This window comes from Protopterus annectens, chromosome 3.part0 (assembly GCF_019279795.1).
Source record: "Protopterus annectens isolate FY-2018-M chromosome 3.part0, PAN1.0, whole genome shotgun sequence".
Lineage (NCBI taxonomy): Eukaryota > Metazoa > Chordata > Ceratodontiformes > Protopteridae > Protopterus > Protopterus annectens.
In genome coordinates this window covers 924806538-924828511 of record NC_056731.1, presented here as the reverse complement: position 1 = coordinate 924828511, position 21974 = coordinate 924806538, and the positions used below count along the sequence as shown (strand labels likewise).

General features: G+C 38.2%; 1 protein-coding gene across 2 annotated transcripts in view; it reads left to right on the top strand.

The window, feature by feature from the left end:
- The window catches only part of LOC122796627 (serpin B5-like), a 411192-nt gene that overhangs the window by 331408 nt on the left and 57810 nt on the right, over nucleotides 1–21974 (top strand). For both annotated transcript variants that reach the window (XM_044065250.1, XM_044065249.1), the window contains exon 5: nucleotides 17951–18093. In XM_044065250.1, the coding sequence (XP_043921185.1) occupies nucleotides 17951–18093 (143 nt within the window). The remainder of the gene's footprint in view (nucleotides 1–17950; nucleotides 18094–21974) is intronic.

The window sequence follows — 21974 nt, the reverse complement described above, 5'->3', positions numbered from 1 at the left end:
TCAAATGTCATTGCTTCATGTGTAAACATTTAGGTGAGGTTTTGACATCTCTCACAGGGGGCTCTGTTCAGTAGTTTTTTACTTCTAGTTAAACAACCCATGTAGGTGTCCGCTACATATGGTGTCTTAAACGTAGAACCCCTTTCCTGAAGGTTCTGAAGATAGTCTGTATAACGGTGCATTCAGGTTGCGACAAGCAGAGATAGCGAAGAAAATGTCAGTTTATAACTCATTATGCACCTGTCTGTATTCATTAATACACAATACAGGATTAGGCGGATGTCACTTTCCTGTGTCGTGAAAAACTTTGTAAAATTCATGGAAAATATTTTCCTCTTCAATAGGCAAGATTGCCTTTGTTCATCTCTGATCACTACAGTATTTAGTTTGGTCCACTGAGTGTGGTAACTTGGTGTGATTGACCAAAGAGGGAACCAGTCCTGTCTTGGCTAGTAGTGAGTCAACCTAAAGATGTACCCTTTGTCTGGCTTTAGTTTCAGCTGCATATTTGGAAATAATGGGAAGGGTGGTAAAGCATGCAGACATTTCCCCTGTCAAGACATGGAGATGGCATCGCTTATCACTGCCTTTTATTCCCTTGTCCTTTTGCAATGCCAGCCTAATTTCCTGTTGGAAAAGGCAAACAGGTGCATTTGAGGTATGCCCCGTGTGGTCCAGTTCCAGTAAGATCTCTGAAGCTGTACAGAATGCCCGGGTGCATCCCAATGGGTGTCACTTAACTGGTCAATCAGGGGTGATCTTGCATATTCTAGTTGTCATTATAACCACAACAGTTAAATTTACTTTAACTGCAGTGAGCTATTAATGGTATAGGGGTAGTATCGCCTACTACCATCAATCGCTGGGGATAATATTAGTCCTAATTCGGTTAGTTGAAAAAAATTTATTTACCCAGTCCACATTAGTAAATGTGCTGTTTCAACCTGGAGGTTTACTACACTCACCGAATCGTGAAATATGTCTAGCAATCACCATAGTCTTCTCAGGATGTTCACACCTAGCAATATTCATTGGTATGTCAGGTATAGACATGGGCTGCGTTTCCAAGATCCCTTGCTTAGCTTTTATAACTTCCAACATCAGGTCATATATGTAGTCAAACTTTCTTTTCTCAAATATTGTTTTGGCTACCCATTCCTGTTTTGCTTTCGAGTACACCACGCGATACCTTAGCTCTCCCTTTGCTGCTGACTTCTTTGTAGGGAATCTCACCACTGCTTGCTCACGATGAAGGTTCTCGTTATGATCCAGGATGGCAAGTATGATTCTTGCTTTCATTCCTGCAAAAATAAAGTGCTCAAACTTGGGGCAATATTTGCATAGTAATGCATGAAACACCTCGAGGTCACCAGTGTGGCAGAATTTGGTGATGCGCTTCAAATCTTTAATGAGAAATTTGCTTGCAACAATTCTCTTCAATGCACTGTGACAGGCATCATCTTCTTCCAGCCACTTTGTCTCATCTCCATTGATGAGTGGCATTTCATGTCCACAACAGGAAACCTTCTTGCCATCATCCCAACTGTGTTTGTCGGTTACATGGTAGAGCAATGACAACCATTTCTCCTCTAGTACTACTTCATCCCCTTCACACGTTTCAGCACACCACCACAGGTGATTTGAAATACTGTGGCACCACTGCAGTAAGTCTTGCTTGCCTCTCCTTTTCCCAGCTTCAGTGATTTTCTTAGTCAAATTTTTGGTCATATGCCACACATCAAACTGATGATCCACCTTAGGAAATTCGGTGTGCATCAATAACCTTATCCCAGGATGTCTGTCTGTTGCCACAAGGCTGACATTAACATTTTTATCCATCAAGTTTTTCATGCACTTCTTCAAAGCTTTCTTCTCCAGTGCCACCGAGGATACACCTCTGCAGACCTGCTCCAGACAGAAATCTACAATCAATCCAGAATCCAGGTCCATCATGCTGCAGCAGCAGTATTTGGCAGAATAACCTGGACTATCACACCGGCCATCTCCAGCTAACCTTACTTCCTTACCCATTGCATCTTCTAGCAGACGAGTCTGATGCTGTGTCCAAGTATGCTGCAAAACTGGGAATAAATACTCCCGTTGAATAGAATAGAATGTGCTTTCACTTATAAATTCAAGTCCGAGATAAGCACTAAATCACGCTATATGTGCATATGTACTTCCACTGAAAAGTACAGATGATGCCAGTAGAAGATTGCCAGCTGGCATTCGTCCTATTAAAGGTTGACTTTCCCAATACATAACTTCATGTCCACTAATACATGAAACATTCACCGAGACATAGGATCCCAACTTCACTTTCCTCAGTTCCACTGCTGGTGTGTGGCATTGTGGACAGGTCAGTTTTAGCAACACGCAATCCAGGCAGGACTCAAACACAATGAACTTTGATTCACTTACCATCTTCTCATCTTCATCCTGTTCCAGCACTGTGTCTTCAATCTCTGACATAGACAAGTTATCAGAAGTGTACAACCAGTCTGGATCCTTTTCCACATCATAGGTCCACTGAGAAATTGAGGAGCTGCTATGCATGCTCATGTTATGGACGGCCTTTTGTAGCTTGACCAGAGTACTGCAATGTGTCATCTCCACAGCAATGTATGCACTAGAGCTACATGTGGCCTCTTCAGTGCAACTTTCGTCCTTTTCATTGTGACATCTACTCTCACTCAGGCGATGATTGGCATTATTGAAACTGTGTTGTTGTGGTACGTCCGCACTCAATTTTGTTTGTACATCCCTCGATTTTTTTAAAGTATGTGTGGTCTAACAGTGGTGAGACTCCTACTTCTGGAACCTGTACAGCTGCATCAATCATAGTGTGTGGCACTGTTTGAAGGTCCTTTAGCTTGACTTGAATACCTATGCTGCTACCTTTCTTTTGGCGAAACTTTGTCTGGCATGCGACTGTACTGCGACTGCAAATCCCAGTCTCCATTGCGTATACTTCCATGTTTTCGACTACCTCTTCATAGTAATCAGTTGCTTGAACCTACAATCACATAAGAAGTGTTAATCAGTCAATGCTTGACTAATGACAAAGTAAACTACTTGCACTATCTCTGCGATAACAGCACAAGCATTTTGATCCCTGAGATCCTGAGTCAATATATTCAAGGGAGTACCAATAAACTCCATTACTCAGACAACCATAACACAACCTGTAGATTGAATGCTTATCCACACTCGCATATTACTCTATCTTTTCATGAAAACTTACTTCCACACATTCTTGATGCGCTTGACAGTCTTCCATTCGGTCTTCCACCATGTGTCTTGACGCATCATTATCTGCATCCCTTTGATTCAGTAGCTGCACATGCTTCCTCTGCAACAGATAAAAAAAGTAAGTCTCATTAAAATTACATTCACCAGAGTGTTGACTAATCGTTTGTGTGCTGAAGAGATAATACAATAACACTCACCTTGCATTGCACAGACCGTTGCTCTGTCACAAGGTCTTGCAATGTAGGCTGCGTTGTACTCAGAAGGTCTTCAATAAGCTGCATGTAAAAAGTACATCCGTTAACTGTTGCAAATTGAAATGCATGCAGTACCAGTATCTCACTAAGCAAATGTCAGTAGGCCGATTAAACCGTTCAGTGCTCCACTGATGTGCTCACTTTCTGCTGCTGTTTCTGCTGCAACCGATGTACTGAAGATGTACATGTCTTGCTGTTCGAAAGAGAGAAAATTGATGGCACTGCCCCTTTTATTAATCTCCGAATAGGTCGCTTGGGCCTCATCTCATCAGGAAGTAGCTGTTGCTGGTAGTCAAGGTGAAACTAGCTCTGCTCAAAGTGTTGAGAACAGAGGAAATGTCGTGGCTTTGCACTACCCAATACTTCCTTAACAAACTTCGGTATGCTACCAACATCTCTACCACAGTTAATCACCCACTGTCTACACAGGTTGATATCACGTGGAAACCGATGGAATGATACCCCCTGTGGCAGATTGTCTTGGCGCATACTACAGTTGATTGCAAAGCAGGATGGCATTTTGATGTTCACCTAATAAAAATAGAAATTACTATATCAAATCATACAGTAATCACACAACTAATTTATGGTAAACTTGTTACACTACATGATATTGCTACAACCTGTAAGACTTCAACGGTTACAATCGATGTTCAATGAAATATCCAACTTTAATAATGGCTGCCTTCATGTGACAGTCATGCAATACATTTGTCAGTGTCACTTTCATCCACCTTTTCTCTGCGTTTAGTGTATCCTTGCTTTCAGCCGTTACACGCCACCTGGAAGTCGACAATTACTCCGATTCAAACTGGGGCACTGTAAAAATCGACTTTTCTACATGAGCAATGTTGCAGCAGTACTAATTCAGGTGAATCTCTCCCCTCCACAAAAACACTTTGTGCTACAAATAAATGAAATGATGCAGGCTGGCATATAGTGATCATATGGTAACTCTGCCACAGACAAATACCTTGGCGGGATTCATTAGTCTTGCATAGGCGGTGTGACCGGACCAGTACAGAATTAAAAACCACTTAGAGGATGAAATACACTTTGTTTGTCTGCATGGTGGGAAGGATGTCAACAGTTGCACAGGTGGACATTGGCCAAGGATTGAAAGCTGCTTAAGAATTGCTATAAAAAGACAATCACCATCATGATATACAACAGTGAAAACAGCTGTAAGTACGTACTCTGCTCTCAGAGCAGCGTCAATTTAAGTCGATGGTAGACAGATGTACACATGACACATTAAGTATCCAAGTCAATGATTCACACACTTTATTAGTGCACAAATTTCAATTTCAAAAACAAGGTAGTGTATACAGGATTTGAAAACTAAAAGTATTTGTCAATTGAGACCAGCAATGCACAGCTATAGTAAGAAAAGACATGTCAGTGTTCTGAAAAAATCCATAGTCCCTCAAAGGGTTTAAATCCTGTGTATGAATCATCATCTGCACATGGAAACTGTGCTCGAATTCGCAACACTACACAAGCGGGAAGCACCATTCGATTACCAAATCCCAGCCTTCGATTGTTATGCACCCACAACACATATGCACGGTACGCCACAACCCAGTACAACCTGAAATACAGAGCAATCCTGTGGTCAGACACCGACAGACAGACACCGACAGACAGACACCGACAGACAGACAGACACCGACAGACAGACAGAGACACACAACGTACTTGTTTGTCCACTGCGGTGGTTGTCTTGACAAAGCCTGGTAGGAACCAGGCAAAAGCGCTTGACTGATTTTTTACTATTTTAAGGATTAAAAGTTGTTCAACATTTCTAAGCTATTCTGCTCATCAATTCCTTTAGTTTGATGCACACTGGATTCTTTGAACCAAGTTTCTTCACCTGTGGAGTTTTATTTGCTTTGGTACTTGTATTAGCGTGGACTCAAATTGATATCCTTGTCTTGCACTAGTTCTGTGGAACTTAGAGGTCCATTTGGTATATGCCATTGGATAAGATTTGACAGAGAGGGTGTTTTAAATGGATGGTGAAGTATTTTGCATGCTGTATGAAGCTGGGAGAGGGTAATGTGTTGCGGAAGTTCAAGCCAGTTGAAGTTTTTGAGTGCTGTGCAGTGGTGCATACAGTTTGGAAGAATGTGGGCAAATTTGCTAATTTTGTTGTAGGTGCTTTCTAGTTTATGTTTATTTGAAGAGTTGAGATTCATGAATATTGGTGAGGCATATGTGAGGGTAGGCAGGAGAAGGGAGGTGCCACCTACTTTTTTACTATGATCACTTAACAGGTGCTTTTTAAAGACAGCCAAGTTTGCAGTACGTCTTTTTGAATGCAGTGTCAATGTGCAGGTCAAATTTTAACTTGTTAACAATGATAATTCCCAGTTATTTTGTGTTGGCATCGTTTTCAATTTTTGTGTTGTTTAAGGAGATAATATTAAGGTCAGTATTGTTTTGATTTATGTTTTGTGAAGGAAAAAGTTTAGTTTAGTTTTGATGGGTTTTAAGAGCAATTGAAATTTATTTAGCCAGTTTTCTATAGAGGTGAAAGCTTCCTGTGTGATAGTTTCTTAGGTGGGAAGATTTTACATCTGAGCAAACTAAATCTGAGTCATCAGCATACTGTATTATGTTGGTGCATTTTTATTCCTTCTGCATGTCATTAATGAAGATATTGAAAAGCACTGGCCCAAGTATGGAGCCTTAGAGAACTAATGTAGTGACTGAACTGGGTGTGATTGTTTAGGAAGTTAATGAACCACCTACTTGAGGGAGTTGCAAGGCCTATAAGATTTAATCTTTGGAGGAATAGTTGATATGAAACTGTGTCAAAGGCTTTTGACAAGCCCAGAAAAAGGGTGGAGACAAAATTACCTGAGGTTTTTACTTTGATTAATGGCATCTAGGAAATGTAGCAGGGCAGTTCCAGTTCTGTGGTGGAGCTGAAAGCTTTGTTGGATAGGAGAATAATTGGTTATTTATTATTTATTTATTTGCAGTTTGTTAACTGGAAAAATCCACTGGGCCATGCAGAGCCCATTTAAAATGGAGGCCTGGGGAGAAAAGCTTCTCCTCTCCTCTGGGGAGAAAGCTATCAAGAAGAAAGGCTAGGAATTGCTGATGTATGAATGTTTCAAGTACTTTGGAGAGGGGATGAAGGATTGCTATAGGGCAATAGTTTGACAGTTTGGTAGTTATGCTACCTTTGTGTAAATTAATTATGAAATAAGCTTTCCAGAGGGCTGGAATGTAGTTTTCTGTAATGGCTCTATCTCTAGGAGAGATACAACACTGCAAATGGTATCAGCAGCTATACTAAGGTATGTGGGTGACAGGTAGTCAGGAGATAGTGTTGTGGGTTTCAGTTTTTTAATATATTCTTTCATGGTATTTGTCTGAATGGTTATTAGGTTGAGGTGGGGTGTGGAGAAGCTATGATCTGGGTGGGGGGGGGTTAGGTAGTGTGGGTATAGTGATTTTAGGAGGTTGTTTAAATTTTGCCAAAACCTCTTGGGGTTTTTTGCACATGTGATCTTGTTTGTGGAGAAGAATCTATTTTTATCATAATGGGCTTGTGCCTTTGTGCGCTTTCTGAGGCACTGATATGTATTTTTTTAGGAGAGATCCTAGTTTTGTTTTCTGTCATTGTTTTCAGGCATTGTCTCTGTCTTTCATGCATTGTTTACTTTGATGGGGTAGGCATACGGAAAAATTTGTTTTCACTATTTTATGTCTCGGTGGGGCTTGTTGGTTTAGTATGATTAAAAAGGAGTTACTGAAGTGACAGGCAGCTTCATCCTGAGGCAGATATTTATGGGATTCCCAGTCACATTGTTTAAGTCTGTCATTAAATATGAATTTAGCAAAATTGGTTACGTTTCTCACAGAGATGAAGTATAGGGTTTGGGGGGGGGGGGGTCTTGTGGAATTCTGTTTTTTAATTTCTTCAAATCTTTTGGCTTTCTAATTCCATGATGGGAATGGACCCCATTCCTAACTTAGTCAAAGTATGATTAAAGTTCATGAAATTAGTATTGTTTCAATCTTTGATATTAGCCAGAAATGCTTTTCGCAGTGCAAACAATGTGTCCAGTAATGAGTCCCTCTGCAGTTCATACAGATTTACATGTATCGGTAACATATCTAAGTACAATTGTAAATTTGTTTTTATAAGATAAGTTGCTCCTATTACTATTGGATCTGTCTGGGTATCCTACATCCACATTGCCTTCATACCTGCATGCAAATCCTGCTATTTTATGACTTTGTGTCTCTCTGTACATAGGGCACTGTAGTCACTGGGTGTAGTGATTTCAGTGATCAATGGTACTTTTGTCTTCTTTTTATGGACTACTATATCTGGCTTTCTTGCATCTATTTTTTGAACTGTTGGCAATGGGTGATCCCATGTGAAATAAACTTCATCATTTTCTATAATGCACTGTGGCTTTTGTTTCCAATGTTTTCAGCTTCTTCAGCATTATAATGTTTGCACAATCCCCAATGTAACAGTCTTGCCACATTATTATGCCTTTAAGTATACAGTCTATCTGCCATTAGTGTATCACACCCCACAAGATGCACAACTATTTCCAATTCTGTTTTACAGAACTTACATTTGTCTGTTTCTCCCACATGTTCAATGGACTTTGCAAATCAATGTGTATGTAAGTCCACTATCTTGGGCCACCAATATTAACCTTTTGTCTTTTGATTTAAATTCACCTCTCTTTAACCATTCCTGCATTCGATCCTGATCAACATGAGGTTGTTCCAAGAGTTATCTATTCTTTTAACTATATTTATGCATTTTCCACATTTCTTGCCTTCTCATCTAATCCTTCACCTTGTATTCTTTCTTTTGTATTTTTGGCAAATTCAGTTGGTGCCTGATTTTTATCTACTTTTGGTTTGATTTCCATTCCCGCTTGACACCAATATGATTCTGCTAAACTAAGCAGGGAAGTCATCTTAGACTTACTCACCTCATATTTTAAAGCTTTCACTACATTTGGGTCTTGTGACATCAACAAATATGTATGCAGTTCTACAGTTGCAGATGTATGCATGTAATCAGTTTCGAGGAGGTCCATACCACTTTCAGAGCAGGGAATATATGGTCTTAGTATACACTGATTTTTATAAATCATTTGATAAACATGAAGCATCCTTCTTGTTTTCCTGTACAACTGATCCAACACCTTTTGGGACCAATCAGTCACTCCAAAACTGTAAGTTAGGACAGGAAGAGCAAATTGGTTTATAGCATGGACTTTGTTCCTAGATGTCAGTGTTGTTTTCAGTATTAATTTTGGCTTTCTAAAATATTCCTTACTAAGTTGTATTCACATCTGTTCATATTTTATTGTTGATCCTTCATCAATTCCCAAATATTTATACACTCTTTCTCACTCAAGTTCTTTTATATTACATTCCTGCCCCAGGCTGATGTTTTCTTGGTGCTGCAGCTTTCCTGCTTAAAAGGGTGCTTTTGCACATTTATCAAGACAAACTGACATTCTTACATTGTCTGAAAAAGTTTTGACACTTGCAGTTGTGCTTTCATTTCCTCATCAGATGAACTATACAGTTTTAAATCATCCATAAAAGGAAGATGAGAAGTCTTTACACTTTGTTGATTTCTGGGAGCCAAATTGCAGCCATGACCTAATATGTTAAGTAAACAGCTTGATGGGTTAAGGGCAAGACAAAAGAGAAACAGTGACAAAGAATCATCCTGGAATATCCCCCTTTGAATTTATCCCCCTGGAATAATAATTTGTCCTTTATCATGGCTTAACAGCAAAGAGGTTGGCCACTGTTTCATGGTCACTGTAATGTAATCAATCGGCATAGGGTGTTACCTTATACATTTTAAGCACTCTTTTATCCATGAATATGGAATACTGTCAAATGCTTTTTGTAGTCTATCCATGCCATACTTAGATTCTTTCCCTTTTTACAGTTCTCCATTATGACTTTATTTAACAACAAATGATCCTTTGCAAATGATCCTTTTCTCCATATGACTTTCTTTTGTTACTCTTTTGCTCTGTTGCCATGATAAATGATTATAAACTCTGTCTGCATCAATTCCAGTGTATAGTTTTTATGCAGTTGGAAGGCAAGTTAGTGGTTTATAGTTTTTAGGATAGCTTGCAGGTTTGTTCTTAAGTAGAACTATTGTTTTTCCTGTTGTTAACCACATTGATGTCTGTTCAGGGTGCACATATAAATAGTTCTTACTCCTGGCTAAATCTTCATGTAAAGATCTTAATAAGCCAGAAGTTAGCTACTGCATCTCAGCTGGGATTTTTCCAATTAGGAGCTTTTCTAACTTTGTTTTAATCTCTCTGGCCACTACTTCATCCCATTTTATATCCTGTTCATTTGAACTTCTTATTCTTTCTTTTACTTTTTCTGTCCAGTTAGATTCTTTGTTATGTACCATAGGATCTTCATGCAGTAGACTCCCCCTTATCCGGTCGTGCTGGGATTGGCCCTTAGGCTGGACAAACAAATGGCTGGTTAATCAGATAAAGCTTACAAAATAGTATTTATAGGTTATAAATCATCTAGAATAACAGGATTGGTGTTAGTATGCATTTTTCTAAAGAATATGAAGTCTAAAACTCAAATGTCTCTTTTTATTTAGCTTAGAGAAGGCAGAAGTGCTGTTCTTCTCTGTTGTCTTTTGCTAGGACTATGGCAGAAATTTGAGTAAGAGGGAGTCTGCTGTAGATATTTTTCCAAAATATATCTATTTCTTCTTTTTTTGGTGGTCTTTCAATTCGTTTTGCCCTATTTCCCAATTCTCTGTAAAGCTTTTTTGGGTCATCAATAAATTGCCTATTTTGTAGACTTCCTTTACATTTATCTGCATATCATCTAAGTTTTTCTGCCTATCCTGATATTTTTAGTTTATTATTTGCAATAGCGCATGATAGATCCTGACATGTTCTGATAGTGTGCACTGCTTTTTTCGCTTCTATCTTTCTGAGTATTTTTGTCGATCTGTTCCCTCTTCTATACTCTTCTAACAGTGACATTTCTTGTCTTAATTGCTTTATACTTTTCTCTGTTTGATACTTCCATGATGGTATTTGATTTCTTCCCTTCCTTTCCCGTACTGTCCTGTGTGTTTGTGGTAAGACTTTATCTGTTATTAATTTAGTTGCACATTAATATATCCTATTTACTTCTGTTATATTGCATGAATCTCTATAAACAATCCTAATTACCGTGTTCATTTGTTCTATCAAACTTCTAACTTTTTGGGATTTTATTGACCTTTTTGTAGTCTATTTCTTTTATTGATCTTAAAATGTCTGTCCATCTCTATTAAATCAAGCAACTCCTCTCTTAGATCATTTTATTCTAGACTGAGGACATATTCTTTGTTCTCCTTTTCCTGTGGGAATGCTATAGAAAGTTCCAGAGCATGTTCTTGTGCCACCTTCTCTCCAGTTTCATCCTGTGTCATCCATTGCTCTTTCATATGGGAACTCACTAACCTATCATTTCACAGCATTGACTGCATCAGCGTTGCCACAGTTTCCCATTCCATCCCTTGCTGTCCAACTCCAATTGAACTTTTGCACGTGTTTCCTGTGGAAGGCTTCAAAGTATCTTCATACGGCAACTGATCTGATATTTCCCTCTCCAATGGTTTCTCCTTAATTTGAGGACCCATTGCTCTATCCTGCTGTGATGTTATCAGAGTTAGTTAGATTTTCTATACTAAATCCTTTTTTGCAGGTAATCCATAACCTCAGTTTCTTATTTCTTTAACTTCTCCATTACTAATCTTTTCTACGTTTCCTCTTTGTCTTCTTATTTTTTGTATTGTAAAGTTTCCCATGTCTGGATTCCTTTGCCTGTATTTCTCTTCAAATATCTTTGGTACTGCTCTTTTTGATTGATTAGTTTTGCTTTCTCCTTTGCATAAATATTGCACTATATTACATCTCTTTCTTTCCCATGTCTATATTTCTTGTTCAGATGTCACCTGTTCCTTCTGTTTCTCCTTACTTAAAAGACTTGTTTTTCCATCATGCTGTGATACAAACCTGTGTTAGACTTTCTACATACTTTGCAAGTATTCCATAATTTCAACTTCTATTTTTTAACTTCTACTGAAGCATTTTTGTACATGTGGTCTTGTTTATTGAGAAAATTTTATTTTTATCATAATGGACTTAATGCTTTTGTGCATTTTCCAAGGCATTGACTGTATCTTGGTAGGACTGGCTCCTAGTTTTTTATGCCATTGTTTCCAGGTGTTGTCTCTGTCTCTCATGCACTGTTTAGTTTGATGGGGTAGCCATGGGGATGACTTTGTTTTCACTATTTTATGTCTCAGTGGGGCTTGTTGGTTTAGTATGATTAAGAAGGGGTTACTGAAATGACAATCAGCTTCATCCTGAGGCAGAGATTTATGAGATTCCCAGTCACATTGTTTAAGTCTGTCATTAAATATGAATTTAGCAAAACTGGTTAAGCTTCCTGTCTGGTGACCTTAACATAGATTGGACCTCTAATAAACATAACTCTACTCCTCATAATATTAGCCTCCATCATTTTACTCAGCTGATCCAACAACCAACTGGATGCTGGCTACCTTAATGTTTTCAGGGTTGGCTGAGAGCATGCGGTATAGGTTGTTTTTTGATACTTTGTCAAATCCGGTTGGTTGTTGGATCAGCTGAGTAAAATGATGGAGGCTAATATTATGAGGAGTAGAGTTAGGTTTGTTAGAGGTCCAATCTATGTTAAGGTCACCAGGCAGGAAGGTTTCTTGGTTGAAAGCAGATGATAAATAGCTAAGTATGTTTTTGTTATTCTTGGCATTTTTGAGGGAGGGGGATGCAGCTGGCTAGAAGGCTTATGGATTTCTGATAGTTTAGTTGGATCTTTGCTATTAGTATTTCTTCATTGCTGTATTATAGAATAGTTGGGTAGTGGGTACTGATTTGTAAAGTGGCTTGAAAGATGATGTCCATGCCCCCAGCCCATTTACCTGTCCACCATCAAATGCTTACTTTGTAAAGGCTACTGGCTGCTGCAAGGTTGCAGCCCAAAACCATGCCAGCTACTATGGGTTTGTTAGAAAAGCATCACAGGTTGAGTTGAGTTTATAGACACTGGCAACTGGCATAGTGCAGCTTTATCACTTCATAAATCATAGAGCTGATACTTGTGGAGTCATTACAGTGACCGTGCTGCCATTTAAAAGTATTGGAGATGTCATGTGCTACACAAGGTTTAATACTTTTAATTTTTTATGGACCTGTCTAACACAGCAACACTGTGTTTCAAAGACAGAAGTTGTTTTTAAAGCTCTGTTATAAGGCCTAATAAACATTAGTATGGAGTGGGTTTTGCTTTGCCTTTAGGATATACATAGATATCATAAACATGATATTTAGTTATGCTACTCAATTTGTGTTTAACTACCAGAAAAAGTGATAATCAGAGACTGGAAGTCCTACTCCCCATCTGGTTTAAATCTGTTTAGTGAAAGGGACAACAGTATGAAAGAGGTGAAGAGCTGGATGTTAAAGCTACATGCATTCTTACACCCTGCATACACTTTTAATAAGCACTAGTAACTTTGCTTGCATACAGTAGCTACCAGAAATGCAGCTGTGTTTGCAAAAGGATTATTACTGAATTGTGTCATTTGTGATAAAACATGCGCATCATTCTTTTTCCACTTTCAAAGCTATCTGCATCACTTGCTCTGTCTGTGTACAGCAAAATGCTCAGTAAACAAATTGCAACACATTTCCTTTACATGTAAAACAGAGTGCCACCCCTGAATCCTTCAAAATGATCCTTGATGATTTGATGGGCATCTACGGATTCATTCCTCACCTGACTGCCTTTGTCTATCTAGAAATGGGAAGCACATTAGAGGGGTGGGTAGGGGCAATGAGCAAAAGGTCGCTTGACCTTCTTTGGAATTTCTATAATTTTATTAACATATGATTATTTATTTATTTATTTTATTTTACATTTGTGGACCGGGAAAGTCTGACTGGATATATGTCAATTTTCATCAGAGGCCTGGGGAGAAAAGCTGCAGATAACACAGACAGAACATAACAGATATGAGGCAGACATATTTACAAAGCCCTCCAGTACGTACTTACAATATACACAGTGTGTAATAGTATAAAAAAACAACAGGTTGCAGCAAGCTATTATGAGCAAGAGATACATACATATTAATTTAAATAAGGCAGTGCATAAGTAGTGATTAATCGGGGTTAGTACAGGGACAAAGCCAGTGCTCTTTAAGATACTGTTTGAGGCCTTTTTTGAAGAGACTTAAAGAAGGTTCGAGGGTAAGATTAGATGGAAGTGAATTCTAAGTTTTACCAATAATGCTGGCAAACAGGGAATCACTTGGTGAGTCAATGACTTTGTGGGTTTGGACCAACAGTTTATTGGATGATCGTAGTTGCCTTGAATTACTGTATGGCTTTATGATATTTTTACTCATAAACCCATACAGTATTAGTTTTATAAAACAGGAAAAAAGTGTTAATATCAAAATCTGTAAAATGAGGCTGCATCTTAAACATCTGGACATGCTTGATTCATATTTGTAGCATCTTAAACATCTGGACATGTGTGATTCATATTTGTATTAAATGCTGGTTACCAGGTATGGCATCTTAAACACCTGATCCATAATTGCAGCATCTTAAACATCTGAATATGTGTGATTCATATTTGTATTAAATGCTGGTTACCAGGTATGGTATCTTAAATGCCTGATCCATACTTGTAGCATCTTAAACATCTGGATGTGTGTGATTCATATTTGTATTAAATGCTGTTTACCAGGTAAGGCATCTTAAAAATCTGGACATGCATGATTCATATTTGTATTAAATGCTGGTTACCAGGTATGGTATGGCATCTTAAACACCTGAACATGCTTGATTCATATGTGTGATTAATGCTGGTTACCAGGTATGGCATCTTAAACATCTGGACATGCTTGATTCATATGTGTATTAAATACTGGTTACCACGTATGTGAAATGTACAGAGTATATAATTGTAGGGATGAAACAGTCTTATCAACATGTAGCATTTTATACTGTACACATTGTCATAATACGTTAGAAAATACTTCTTCAGATATTTATTTAAAGCAACACATTGATATAAAAACTCAGCTACACATATATGAGCTATGGAAATCGGTCTCAAAGGAGTGCAAATACAGTGTGACAACAGATGAAGTGGTTTGTTCTTCATTTATAAGAACACTATTCTGATAAATGCTTTTTCAGCTTTTGGTTATATGAATAATCGATGCATCTAATGAGTGCTATTATATGATGGTTACTTCATACCTCAGAAGTAATTGCTAATCCTAAATTTTAAGAATGTAATTTTGTGGAAATTGCCTCTGCAAAGCTACTGTTAAATAATGTGCCATGAAGTATTTTGCTAAGTCAACATGAATGCCAACTACAAAGTGAAAAATATTTTTTTTTTGCTTTTTGTCACCGCTGACTTCTGACTTCATTTTTGCCAGATCCCATATTTTCCCAACCTCTTAGATTAGTTACCTTCTGGAAGAGCCAAACCCTGCCCCCCTTATGTGCAGTTCTTAAACAGAAAATGCCGTGCAAACTGTAAAATGATGGACCCTCACCCAGCTCAGCAGTCTCTGAGACTAGGACTGAGCCAGGTGACCAGGGTGAGGAGCCATCAGTCCATCATTCCACAACTTGCAGGGCATTTTCTCTTTAAGCCTCATCTCCCCTCTGTCATGCAAGTATGGTATCATCAGATGGGTATGTAATGGCATCACAAGAGAAATGCCTCCATGTACATGGTGATGCATCTCTCTCACTCTGTCTCTCTCTGTCTATCTTTAAATCCACCCACCTGCAGTAGGACTACTGCTGTTTCAGCCAGTATACCACGACTGGGTCTTGCAAACCAGTTTCACCCCTGTATGACTCCTCAGCCCCATCAAAGGTTGAGAAGGTCAATGCCTCATTATTCCCCTTCTACCTGGCAAGCTCCAGTAGGCCCCTGAGCTGTTAGTCAAACTCTGGTCATCTAAGCTGTAGTCTGGGCATTATACCTCACTGCCATGGAGAGGGTCACACAATTCCTAAGAGTAAGATCATCTTTCAATAAAAAGCAATTACAAAGGAATTCATGATGGCGGTAAACAGTTTGTAACATTTTATTTCCATTGCTTACTTAAGTTATACATGAATGTGAATTAGTATAAGTCAGATAATATATATTTAAAATGATTTTGACAGTGACTCTAAACATCTGGATGCAATAAGAATAGATTTAATAGTCACTCCACTTGGTAAAAAATAAAACTCTTAAAAATACCCCTTCAGGTCACAGTACATGCACATTAACCCTTTAACAGAGTAATGAACAGCGTTTTTGTCTCCCAACAGACTTCTTCAGATGGAAAATGCATACTGAATAAAAATCTCTGTATATATACTACTTGCTTAATTAGAAAGCCAATTTCATTGGCAGGGCATTAAATATCCACCATTTTGTATAAAGCAATCATAAAAGAAGCTGAATGTTGCTTAAAACACTGACATATACATAAAGACAGATGTTTGACATACACATAAAGACAGATGTTTATATAAATACATAAGATAGCTATCTACCATCAAATAACCTTAAAAATGCCTATATTCTTATACAAATGTTCAACAAAATCTAGTTCAAATACACTTAAAATGAGAACATCTAGTTCAGGGGTTTGTAACCTGTGCTTCTGGAGCCGCATGTGGCTCTTCCACCCCTCTGCAGTGGCTCCCTGTAGATTTGAAAAATAATGGACACTCTACTGCACAATTTACACACACACACACGCACACACACACACACACACACACACACACACACACACACACACACACACACACACACACACACACACACACACACACACACACACACACACACACACACACACACACACACACACACACACACACAGTGATCAAGCGATGAACTTTAAATATTGCTCTTATAAACTTATAAACTTGCTAGAGTAACTCAGTTTCTGTTGCCATGCATTCCACACACACTGGCAGCAGCAGCAGCATCTCCTAAAAGGTTTCCATACTTCTCAGTCTTACCACAAGAAATCTAGACAGAGCAACAAATAAAGGGGAACAAAGGAACAAAAATAGGGGCAGACTTTAAATATTGCTCTTATAAACTTATAAACTTGCTAGAATAACATGGTTTCTGTTAACATGCATTTACCAGACACACACACACAAGCAGTTACTCTCAATTGTGCAGATTTTCTAGGAATGCCCTGACTTTTGCCTCATATTTTTGGTCTGTTTCTCATAAAATTGTGGTTTTCTGGCAAATCATTTTGGGCTGAAGTCAGAAAAAAATACAGACAATTGAGTTTCAGACATGGTACCCTTCAAAAAATTCATGCTAATGCAAAATCTGTTACTCTTCCAACTTTCTAATTTGTAAGAGCAATATTTAAAAAGTGTCCCTATTTTGGGCCTTTGTGCCCCATTATTTATGGCTTTGTCCAGATTTCTTGTTGTAGGAGATTGAGAAATATGATGCACACAAAGAGAGTGATTAAGCAATCCCAACAAAGAAACAAAAATAGGGAAGAATTTTAAATATTGCTCTTATAAAATTAATTATTTTATATTTAGTATAATAACTATATATAAAACTTTATACACTGTCTTCATTTTGGGGGTCAAATAGGTTTTGTGGCTCCTGATGAATTTTATTTGGTGGGAGAGGGGCCAAAATGGCTCTTTTGATAGTGAAGGTTGCAGACCCCTGATCTAGTTGAATGCAGATTTATCTAAAATGATCTACTAGCTCCATCTAGTGGCTAAATACTAAAACTTTTACAAAGTCAACACTGGAAGCACAGAAAAAATGCAGCATTTTCATATGTAAAATTCATAAATACTTAAAACTTTTTACCATAAAATACCTATTTAAATAAATAATATAAAATAATGTAAAATACATACAAATGTTGCACTGTTTGACAAAGCAAAACACTTTATAGAGCATTATAATTTTGCTGTTCATTACTCTGTTAAAGCGTTAATGTGTATGTACTGTGACCCGAAGGGGTATTTTTAAGAGTTTTATTTTTTACCAAGTGAAGTGACTATTAAATATATTCTTATTGCATCCAGAGGTCTTTGTGGGCTTTTTCCAAGTGCTTAGAGTTTTCTGAATGAATCACGAATACCGAGTGGCTAAATTAATCAAAGTTGCAGTATGCAGTATGGTGTTGCAGCAGTCAAACTTAAATATGTGTAATGCTTCATATTTCCAGATCATTTGACTTCACTACCAATTTACCAGCCCAGTGTAATCACACAAATATTTTTTTTTCAGTAAAACATGCTATTGCATATTTTTTTTTTTAATTTTAGGGAAAATTGAGGAATTGCTGAAAAAGGATTGCTTTTCTAGCAAAACTAAACTTCTTTTGGTGAATGCTGGCATTTTTAAGGGAATTTGGGAGACTAAATTTGATGAAGCCAATACTAAGGAATGTCCCTTCCAGCTAAGTAAGGTACGTGACAATTTTTTAGATGTTGCCATCTGATCCAGAAAAGTACTCATACATGTTTGTTCATAAATATGTATTAATTTCAGCATAAAAAACTAAACTGTAATATTGCCTTGTTTACTTGACATCAGAAGAAATCATAGTGACCAAAGTATGAGAAACACATATCTGATAGACAGAGCTCCACTCAACTGCAAACAGAACATGATATAAAAGTTTTGATCTATTGTTAAATCCAAATTCACAGTCTAACAGATTCTAATTTGCTGAGCCTGGACTTCAATATCAGAATCCACAATGGAGAGGGAACCTGGATGACAAACTTATATATTTTAATATATGCTAAGGACTGTGTATATACACAGTAATTTCCTCCAGCAGCCCATCCAATTTAATCTGTCATCTTCAAGACCAATTCAATTTGAAAAGGCAGATCACTTTAAAGTTAGTGAGGTAGATGCACAGTGACATCTTTGCATAAATATGTTTTTTTTCAGTGAATGTGTCTTTATGAAGCCCAATTCAGTGAATTATGCTTTTAGTGTTTAACCTCTCTCTGTACAAATTTCAATAATACCTGACCTTTAAGATTCATTAACTGAGCTTAGAGAATGAGTGACCTGTACATCACCACTGGCGAATGAATGTTCTCAGGTAGGGTGTTAATGTTAATGTAACAGGTGATTCCATCTGAAAAAACAAATCTACAACTTTAAGACAGCATATTAAACTGTAGTGAAGCTTGGGTAATTAAAAAGCAAACTGCCACTGTTTTTTATGCTTGCTAAAACAGTGTTTTGTTCTTTAGCGAATGTAAAACTTGTTCAAAGTAAATGAAACTTTTTAAAAAATTGTTATAGTGCATGTGTTTGTGTGTGTGTGTGTGTGTGTGTGTGTGTGTGTGTGTGTGTGTGTGTGTGTGTAAAAGAGAGAGAAGGACAGAGGGAGAGATAGAGGCAGAGAGACAGAGAGCGCTGACTGCAACATGCAGTTGTTAGAAACTTTTTTTTGTCAAATAAGATTAATGAAACTGTCATTATTAACTAAATGTGTGTCCAGGAAATTAATAGATGAAGCAGGCAGCAAAATCACGAACTGTAAGAGTGATGGGGGAGTTGCTATGCTTGCATTTGGAGGGATGTGGAGGAAGAGTTGTTATACATTTATTTATTTATTTGTTTATTTATTTATTTTTATTTATTTGCTGTCAAGGAGACATCTGAAGATGTGTTTACTTAAACCTGATATATTAAGTACAGTGAGTGTGTTTGTGTGTTTCTATCTACGTGTGTATCTGATTTTGCCTGTCTATGTTTCTGAATGCATGTGTTTCTGTGTGTGTGTGTGTGTGTGTGTGTGTGTGTGTGTGTGTGTGTGTGTGTGTGTGTGTGTGTGTGTGTGAGCATGCATCTGTGTGTCTATAGACATTAAATAAACATATTGTTGATGTACAATACTTCATCCAGCAACAATTTTGTATACTACATCAAGTTTAAACATTTGGCAGAGGAACCCTTTTAAATCAAAAATATATAAAAATTTAGTAATTAGAAATAAATATAAAACGATTTAACAGACAGTCCCTTCTATAAGTGTAATAATGCCCTCCAGATTGTGTGCCATTGTAGATGTAATACCCTTCGGTGGGTGTAGAGGCCCTCCTGTGGTGTTGGGTCACAGAAAACCCTTGGTCGTTTGTTATTTCCACAATAACACACACCCTGTCAGGCATTAGTGCTTGCATGTTAAGAATACTGCTGCATTCAGACAGACAAAAAAAAACACCACCATATGTGAAATGGAGCACTGAGCAACAAAAATGCCCAGTGGTGAAAACTGTGCCTAGGTTCTTGTTTGAAGGCATCCTATTCTTAGTTTGCAGTTTCAATCTACCTTCAAAAATCAACATCCCCAAAAAGATGCAAGCCAGCAGAGTGTGGAAGAAGAGAATCCTGGACAAGTGTATGTGGTCACAAACCAGTCAAACAGCAATCTAGTCAAAAAGGGGACAAATATACAAATAAAGAGCTAAATAAATAGAAATTACTCATTATGTAATCCTACCCCATGATTGGAGGGACTAAGATCCAAATGAGATGTTCTAGGCAGATAAGGACAACAGTTACATATCTTCTGTAAACTTTAATAGGATATTTATCATTTGTAGAATAAATCATTGTGAACTAGAATGGGGCATATGAAGACCTTGTCAGATGTGTGGATGAAAGACCTGTTAGTGTGGTCAGAAAAGGAAGCCGCATGAAATACTGACATGCCTCACCCTTTAGTTATTCCACTGTGAGACAAGAGCAGTGCAACATAAATCACTTTACAAGATACCTGCTATGACAGAGGCTACCACCATTTGTTTGTTTGGAGGAGCAGAATGGTACAGCCCCAGATGAAGACAGAGGCTACCACCATTTGTTTGTTTGATGGAGCAGAATGGTACAGCCCCAGATGAAGACAGAGGCTACCACCATTTGTTTGTTTGATGGAGAAGAATGGTGCAGTCCCAGATGAAGACAGAGGTTACCAACATTTGTTTGTGAGCAGAATGGTACAGTTCCAGGTGATGAGCATTCAGATTGTGGCACAGGATCTGGTGGAGTAGGCAAGCGAGGATGGGAAATGAATAACCGTGACTTGCCCATCTTAGGGAGAGGGTGCAGTGGCTCCATGCTGGATCTCTGCTACTCAGGTGCTAGGGCTGGCATCCCATAACAAAGAAAGCAGTATTTTGGTTTGGGAAGGATGTGCCACATGGACAGTTATGGTAGCCCTGTCCTGCACATTCTTAGGTATAAAGGATGTAGCTGTTCCCTGAAGTGATTCAGGTGTGCACTTCCTCACCAGGAGAAGAGTTAGATGTCAGAGAAATGCCTCCATTCATACTGTAGAAATACAGACTAGTAAGGAAGAGTGTATGAATGTGTAATTCCACAACCTAGGGCTAATTATGGTCTCTTCAGAAACATGAATGACCTTGGTTGGAGGAGTAAAATTTAACAATCATGCTGCTAGGCTGAGAGAATCTTCTCCTTTATAGTGTGGGCAAAACTGAGCATGGGTAGAAGTACAAGGCGTCATTATTTTTGCCTAGCTGGCAGTAACATTTGGGTAGGCTTTCACCCCATAGTTGATACGTGTTACCAGAGATGAATCAGAATCTCATTAAGGGATGAGTTGAACGTCTGCAGGCATTAGGTCAAAAAGCACTCTTTCCCAGAAAAAAAGATGGAATTGACCTGATATGGCATTAAGAGGATGTTATATTAAGGTACCGTTTATATTTCCATCAGGCTTAATGCCACCATTTCGCCCCTTCAATGATGCCTTACTATTGTCAAATACCTTATCATGATCATGATCACGGGTTAATCAGGATTTTCTTCTTTTATTTTCCAAAAAGATCTACCACAGTGACTTCTCAACAGTCAAGGTTCAATTCAATCAGCGGCAAACCATCAACACGGAACATACCTCAACACAGTCAGAAGTGAAACAAGCCTCCACAACTATGCCTAATACAGGCTGCTACACTCCTACGGTTGCAATTATATGTACATATTTTTCACTTTGCTCTGTAACTGTATGGCTGCAAGCACATTATTGACCCCATTATTCCTGCTCCTCTTCCACCCCTACTTCTTTAGCTTGCCTAGCTCCCTCAGACTTAGAAATCTACCCCACCATTTTTCAGTCTAACTGCTCTCCACCTCTCAGGGTTATTACTGGCTTCCCCTTACTCAGACTATTACACGTTTACGGACTTTTACCCTAACTATCAATATTGTTCTACCGAATTCTAACCTATCTAGTGGCCTCCCATTGCCACTACCCACGGCATCACAGATTGTCTTTTTTTCTTCTTCATTTTACTG